This window comes from Sapajus apella, unplaced genomic scaffold, assembly GCF_009761245.1.
Source record: "Sapajus apella isolate SASKATOON/1434 unplaced genomic scaffold, GSC_monkey_1.0 scaffold21, whole genome shotgun sequence".
Classification (NCBI taxonomy): Eukaryota; Metazoa; Chordata; class Mammalia; order Primates; family Cebidae; genus Sapajus; species Sapajus apella.
This window is the reverse complement of record NW_022436961.1, coordinates 20,082,785-20,090,828: the sequence shown is the minus strand read 5'-3', so window position 1 is coordinate 20,090,828 and position 8,044 is coordinate 20,082,785. Positions and strand designations below refer to the sequence as shown.

Sequence of the window (8,044 nt, the reverse complement as noted above, 5' to 3'; positions counted from 1 at the left end):
GTTTGGCTCTTCCCAAGGGTCTTAACAGTAACTATGGCACTAACTGCTGTTAATATCATTAAGTAGGGAAATGGTACCGCATAATGGATGCTTTGTATCTCTATCTCCCAGTTGAGTTGGAGCTAAATAAAGAGAGCAAATTAACACCCAACTGCGTGCCAAGGGAAAAGTTCGCCTGCAACAGTGAAGTCGCAGGTGGATGTGAGATGCCTGACTTAGCGCACTTAGCAGGGCGCTAACACTGCTGCTATTATTTCCACCCGCACCCCCAGTGCTATGCCGGCCGCGCCTGGGCTGACAAACACCTCGAGTCCACGAGACCGTCCTGGTTCTAGAGTGTCTGTGGCAGCCTTCTTTTCCGCCCCACCCTGAAATCCCACCTTCTTGGGACGCCCTGGAAGGAAGCCCAGGGGCGGTGTGGAGCAGCGTGTACTTCCCCATCTCTCTTCCAAGAGACCACACCCAACACAAGGCCCTCTTTGTGTCTTGGGGAACAGTGGCCGTACAGTGCTGCGCCGGCTGCCCCTCTTAGGAGGGAGCGAGAGGCCCTGGCCCGTGCGACTCGGGCAGAGGAGCGGCGCGGCGGCGGCGCAGGTGGGCGCAGGCGCAGAGATGCTGTCTCTAGGGCCGCGCGGGAGCCCAGGGTCCGCAAGCCGCGCGAGGCGCACCTGGGGGCGGAGCCAAGCCCGCGCTCCGCCCACTCCCGGGCGCGAAGCCCCCTCCTCGCTCCCCTCCCGTTGCGTCGCAGACGCACGCAGGTGCGTGAGGCCGCGCCCGTCGCGGACCTTGCAGCCGTGGGCCAGCCATGGAGCACATCCGCACGCCCAAGGTTGGTGGCTCCAGGACGGGAGGAGGAGGGACGGGAGGAGATGGAAGAGGAGGAGGGATGCTGAGCGCGCGGAGGCCGACCGCTCTGCCAGGCGCCGGCAGAGCCTGGACCGCGGGCGAGGGAGGAGCTGGGAGCGCCTGAGCATCTCAGGGTCCCGCGAGCCTGACCGTTTTCTTGCTGCCTCCCAGGCCTATCCTTAGCTGCTGCTGGGTCCGACCTCTTGGTTTGGGGGCGCACAGTAGACACAGGGGTGGAAGGGAGGGAACCTCAGTTGTCTGCTAGCAACTGGCTGTTGATCAACGCTTCTTTCTCCTGGCGCGAGGCTTTTTCCTTTAGCTGTTGGCTGCTCAGAGCAGTTGAAAGGGAAACAAGCCTTTCGGTGACAGGTGGAAGGAAAACGAGCTGCAGGCAGATGGGCTCCTGCGCCTGGAAGCTTGTTAAATCTAGGGGATCAGGCCCACTCGACTCGGCCTTTTCAGTCACCATCCTTATCCTCACTGTAGCAGCTGCAAGGAGCCTTACACAGAAGGGATGATCAATATTCACTGTAGGTTGAATGATGGTTGTTGCCCTTTCCAGCGTTTTGTTCGTTAGAGAAAAAGATGCAGCTTATGGATTCGTCACGCACTGGTGTGTTTTAAACAACACCAGCTTTTGCTAATCAACAGAAGCGAATGGTCCCTGATCAGTCCAGTAAATTAACATTGGAAACGTTAACTGATGTATCAGTAGTTGTACTGATAATCTAATTTAGAATGAAAATGATGATCGACTTTGCTGCCTAATAAAAACCCTAAAGGACTGAAAATATATTTTGAAATCCTATTTGCTATCTGTTGTTACTACCACCACAGCTCCTTGCCTTTTCCTGGAAGAACTTCCATTTGAAATGTAGGTCCGTAACAGATCAAACTTAGGTCAGCCCACTCATTTGAGAGGGGTAGGGGCAGTTGCTTTATATCCAGCAAGAGTTCATTCCTAAATTTTGGAATAGTTCCTGAGTACTTTTTTGTAAAAGCAGTTTAAAATTATCTCATGTCATTGGAAGAAGAAGTCTTTTAGTTTGCTGGAGAATGTCAGTTCCAACAGTAAATTTAAATTGTATTGATTTTGCACTAGGGGATTAAATTGTCCTTTCACAATCAGGAAATTGTAAACTTAGAAGACAGTGCTATAAACCACAGGATAGGTGGCTCAAAGCTTTCAGAGTTTAAGTGGTACTAAATAATTTATTTCAGAAGGACAAATTTAACTCATGGACTCTGCCCTTGCCAAGGGCATTCTTTGTTCTTTTATGATGAGGCAGGTCCTTTGTAAAAGTGATATCTGATGTGGATGTCAATAGCAAGAATGATAGGGTGACATGGCAGTGGATGCCACTTTCGGAATATGAATTTGGGGAGACAAGGCCTTTTCTGTATACAAAGACGGTGGCACAAAGTCACATGTAAACCTGAGTCGCAAGAAATGTTTTCACTTACTCTTAAAATTGGTGTTTATCGATACTCTCTAAGCAGTGCAGTACTTCAAGTCAGAAATCCCCATTTATCTGGAAATGGGAAGAAATTGGGGGGAAATAGAAAATTGTCTGAAGTGTTATTGAATTGGATGGGTCGTTAACATTTGGGATAATGCCAGTGAAAAAAATTAGAAATTACAGAGGTTGGATGGATCTGATTCATTTATTCATTTATTTTATTCCACAAGCATTTAGAATCTTTCATGTGCCAGGCTCTGTGTTGAGTGCTGGGAACATCCAGAAATTCACAGTCTGAAGGGGAGGCAGTTGTAAATATGTCAGTGTATGATAGAGACATGTGCAAGGTGCGATGGGTAGAGGGGGAGACTGGCTAGAGGATCAGCTCTGCCCTCAAGGGCAAGGGAAGCCGTCTTAACATGGAAGGACTTAAGAAGGACTAGGAGCATTTTCGAAGGTGGTCATGTAGTTGTATAAATATATATTGTAATAAATAATTACAACTCTAAAGAAGCTGAAAAGAATAACAAAGATAAATGATTCCTGGATGTTAAATAACTTCCTCCTTTTGTTTTACATTTTTAAGAGCAAAGTTAATTTTAACAGTCTAAATGAAAAAGAGAACAAGATTACTTAAGGAGCATGCAGAGTTAAATATGTAGTTGTTACTAGTCATATTCATCTTATTATTTGCTTCCATTATACTCTGGGGAAACTATAGGTAAATTTCCCTCGATTTCATGGTTTCATGTCTTGGGTTTGCAAGGAGTATATACAAAGTGTGTTTATTTGGCCCATTGTGTGTTTAAAGCAATATTTACCATGTGGGTAGTAAGAGTTTTATTTTAAGAGGAAAATAATTGTATGCATGTATAACGTACAGTTGCTTTTCTGTAACAATGGAAGTCATTCATTCACTGACTGTAGACTGTGTAATATCCATGGCAGCCTCTGTGTTCTGCTTTAGTCTCTGGAGTGCAATTTAAGGAGACAGATGCACATGCATAATCTGGAATGCTTTGCACATATTTCTTTCTGAGGGTGTGTGTGTGTTTAACTGAAGCCGTTAACAGAGCATATGCTAAGCAGAGTGTTTCTCTTCCAGAGTGGTTCCTCTAGAGAGGAAAAAAGTTCTAAGGACAAGCTGGCTTGCCGTTGAGTTAAAGCAGGGACACCAAGTATTACCTGTACTCATCCCAGTTAACTTCTAGGTTTCTACTTCACTGTCTGGCTTCCTTTACCACTCTGAAAACTCTGGCTTCCTTTACCACTCTGAAAACTTCCTTTACCACTCTGAAAAAAAACTCTGGCTTCCTTTACCACTCTAAGCTGGAAGCTTAGGCATAATTTGGGTTCAAGTACTGCTTAATTAAAAGACTTCAGGACTCCTGGAAGTAGTGTGAAGTGTTTGTAGGATTTAGTTTGGTACTGGATTCAGGTGAATGTGTCCAGGATCCTGGTAAGTGATCTCTACTTTGTATACTTTGGTCTTTCTGGAAGGCATTTTTCCCACATGTGTAAATTTGAGTTATGAAATAGAATACGTGATAACCTCCAAGACAGATGTTGTAAATGTCTTCTCTTCCTTTCTACACCTACGCTCTAGTCTGACCCTGACTGGTCTCCTCATTTACTTTTTTGCTTTTCTTGAATCCCTTTTTCACAGAGGAGCCTGGGTGGTGCTTTTATGTCTCAAATGTATCATGCTACTTCCCTGCTAAAATTCCTAGGTAGCTTTCCTTTGTACTCAGGATATGAAGTGAGAATCCCCAGAATGGCTTGTAAGGCCCTGTGTAGACTGAGCCCTTCCTATTTCTCCAGCCTTGTTTTGTGACAGTCTTCTTATTCACTACCCTCTGATACAACTTGCCTTCACAGAGTTCTCCCACAGGACCAGTTGTTTTCTGCCTCAGGACTTTTGCACTGTTGTTCAATCTCAGGGAACATTAATTCCCACTCTTCACCTGGCTAAATACTTCATCCTACTAGTTTGAAATTGTGATTTCACAGGCTGTTGTTCAACTCCTCCATCTAAATCAGATCTGCCTGTTGTGTTTCATCATAAGACCTTGTGTTTTCCTCTTAGGTTCCTCATTACAGTTGTTATATTTATTCGAGTTATGTTCATTTAATGTCAAGCTCCCCTGCTTGATGGAAGTCCTATGATGGTAGAGATTATATCTTGTTCACCCTTTGCATCTATTGCACCTAACACAGTGCTTGGGGCCAACTAAGCATGCAGTAAATTAGTGAGGAATGAATGATTAATCCATTGCTTTTTGTTTGTTTTTGTCACGGAGTTTCACTCTGTCACCCACGCTGAAGTGTAATGCGTGATCTCGGCTTACTGAAACCTCCACCTCCTGGGTTCAAGTGATTGTCTTGCCTCAGCCTCCTGAGTAGCTGGAAGTACAGGCATGTGCCACCACACCCAGCTAATTTTTATATTTTTAGTAGAGATGGGGTTTCACCATGTTGGCCAGGCTGGTCTTGAACTCTTGACCTCAGGTGATCTACTCACCTTCGCCTCCCAAAGTGCTGGGATTACAGGAGTGAGCTACTGTGCCCAGCCTCGTTACTTTATTTTTAACAATTTGCTTTATTAATCCAGGCCTCTGGTGTATTGTACAATTGTACACGATACTACTTGACAGTATTGCCAATCTTCTTATAGTATTAGTGTTAAATATTTGTGGATGTTAATGTGTCTGACATAATATATGATATATAAAACATTTTGAAATTATATTTTAATTAGATAAAATTCAAATAATGTAAAAGTCACCATTTTTATTAAAAGGTACCGTTCAGTGGTTTTAGTGTATTTACTTATTGTGCAACCATCACCACTGTCTACTTCCAGAACACTTTCATGACCCCAAAAAGAAATCCATTAGTAGTTGGCCCATTAGTAGCTAAACTTGATGATACCCATCGAATTACCCATTAATGGTTAGACTTGATGATAATATCTTATACTTATCTGTGTTGAATATTATCTCATTGAATTTAGACTTTTGCGTATTTCTTACTCTGTTTTGGATAAGAAATACACATCTGCCATTTCTGTCAGTTTGGTACCATTTAATCACCTTGCTTTCTATTACCTCATTCATTATCTTATCCAAGAAGCAGAAGTGACTTCTTAAGCCACTTGCCCCCATCTCTCAGGATCTTGATCCTGTTACTAGATTCACTAGTTCTCTCAGTTTGATGTCATCTAGCAGTTGACAAGTTAGTTCTCCATCGCCTTGCCAAAGAGCTCATCCAAAAAGGAAGTTGTCTGAAATGATGACAGTGACTCCATGGTGTTCTTGCTGATTGGTGATTTCCCTTTTTAGGTTCATACAAAGTTCCATTAAATAACTCATTTTAGAACGCCGCCAGAATTAATGTTGAACTCACCAACTTATAATTACAAAATTCTATATTCAGCATCAGAAAATAGTGATCTCTGCAGCCGGGTGTGATGACTCACCCCTGTAATCCCAGCACTTTGGGAGGTGAGGTGGGTGGATCAGCTCAGGTCAGGAGTTCGAAACCAGCCTAGCTAATATGGTGAAACCCTGTTTCTACTAAAAATACAAAAAAATAGCTGGGCATGGTGGTGCATGCTGTAATCCCAGCTACTCTGGAGGCTGAGGCAGGAGAATTGCTTGAACGCAGGAGTCAGAGGTTGCAGTGAGCCGAGATCGCTCCATTGCACTCCGGCTTGGGCAACAAGAGCGAAACTTGTGTCTCAAAAAATAAAAATAAAAAAAAAATAAATAAAATAGTGATCTCATTTTCTGTCTGTGATGGAGGGACATCAGTAGATCCATGAGATTTGCTCTCTCTTGATCATTTACTGTCAGTATACCATCAACTCCAAGGGTTGTCTCTTCTTTCATCTTCCTTTAGCAAATAATAATTTTCTGGTTATAAAAGTAATATGGACTGCATGTAGAAATTAACCACTGATAATATTTGGGTACATTTTCTTCTGCTGTTTTTTTCTTTGCATATACTAAACATTGTTTGCTTAGAAATTTAGGATCATCCAATTCAATTTTGTAGTTTGCTTCTTTAAATTGGAGTGTTCAAAACATACTTTTAGAAGATTATGTGGGGCTTTAAAAAAAATCCTAAGGAAATATCATTATATTTACCATTTCCCCATTTTAGGGCTATTATAATAATGATGAACACCTCATTATTATCTGCATGTGATTTCTTCCCTATAATAGAATCCTAGATGGAATTACTGTGTCAAAGAAGATGAATAGTTTTATAGTTGATATATATTATCAAATGACTTTCCAAAAATGTCATTTCATTTAACACTTTCAGTAATAGGATATAGACTATTGTTTTTACTGTACCATTGTTTTATTATTTAAGGTTTTTTTTTTTTTTTTTTGCTAATTTAAAGGGGGAATAGCACTTCATCCTTTTAGTGTATTTTTTTTTTATTAGTGAGGTTGTTTCTAAAAATATGTATAGTGGGCCGGGCGCGGTGGCTCAAGCCTGTAATCCCAGCACTTTGGGAGGCCGAGGCGGGTGGATCACAAGGTCAAGAGATCGAGACCATCCTGGTCAACATGGTGAAACCCCGTCTCTACTAAAAATACAAAAAATTAGCTGGGCATGGTGGTGCGTGCCTGTAATCCCAGCTACTCAGGAGGCTGAGGCAGGAGAATTGCCTGAACCCAGGAGGCGGAGGTTGCAGTGAGCCGAGATCGCGCCATTGCACTCCAGCCTGGGTAACATGAGTGAAACTCCATCTCAAAAAAAAAAAAAAAATATATATATATATATGTATAGTGACCAATTTGTTACTTTTTGAATCGTTTATATTTTCCCCATTTTATAATGGGTGATTTAGTGTGTGTGGCTAGTGTATGTATTTATGATAGCTTTATTAAAGTATGATATAATTTACATAGCATAACGTTTATCTTTATAAAGTATGCAATTCTGTGATTTTGTTGTATAGTCACAAAGTTGTACCACCATCATCATTATCTAATTTCAGAACATTTTCATTACTCCAAAAAGAAACCCTATACTCATTATCGATCAATCTCCATGTCTCCCTCTCCCCACCCAAGGTAACCGTAAATATACTTTCTGTCTCTATATATGTTTGTTTTTCTGGGCATTTAATATAAATTTAATCACAAAATGTGTGGCCTTTTGTGACCTTTTCTTTTAATGTTTTTAAGATTTGTCTAAGTTGTAGCATATATCAGTACTTCATTTTGTTTTATGTGTTCTGTGGCTAATATTGCATTTTGTTTATACATTTATCAGTTGAGGGACGTTTGTGTAGCCATTTTGGCAATTATTATGAACTTTGTTGATAAGTTTTTGTGTGGACGTATGTTTTTATTTCTCTTGGATAGAATTTCATTTCTCTAAGAATGGAATTGCTGAATCATATAGCAACTTTGTGCTTATCATTTTAAGGCACTGCCGAAGTATTTTCTGAAGTGGCTGCACTATTTCAAAACCCCTACAGCAATGTGTAAGGGTTCCAATTTTTCCACATCATCACTGACACTTGTTATTTTAGCCATTCAAGTGAGTGTGAAGTGGTATCTCATTGTGGTTTTGATTTGTGTTTTTCTAATGACTAATGATGCTGAGCATGTTTTCATGTGCTTATCAACCATTTTCCTGTTTTTTTGGAGAAATACTTATTCAGTTCCTTTGTTCCTTTCCTAATTCAGTTATTTGTCTTAAATTATTGGATTGCA

At 41.4% G+C, this 8,044-nt stretch overlaps 1 protein-coding gene across 2 annotated transcripts in view; it reads left to right on the top strand.

The window, feature by feature from the left end:
- The first annotated feature begins 569 nt into the window (after window positions 1-569).
- Window positions 570-8,044, top strand: part of MTMR7 (myotubularin related protein 7) — a 118,254-nt gene continuing 110,779 nt past the window's right edge. Inside the window, exon 1 of one of the 2 annotated variants that reach the window (XM_032288357.1) lies at window positions 570-829. In XM_032288357.1, the coding sequence (XP_032144248.1) occupies window positions 806-829 (24 nt within the window). In that variant the 5' untranslated portion in view covers window positions 570-805. The remainder of the gene's footprint in view (window positions 830-8,044) is intronic. The other variant, XM_032288358.1, reaches the window with a different exon arrangement.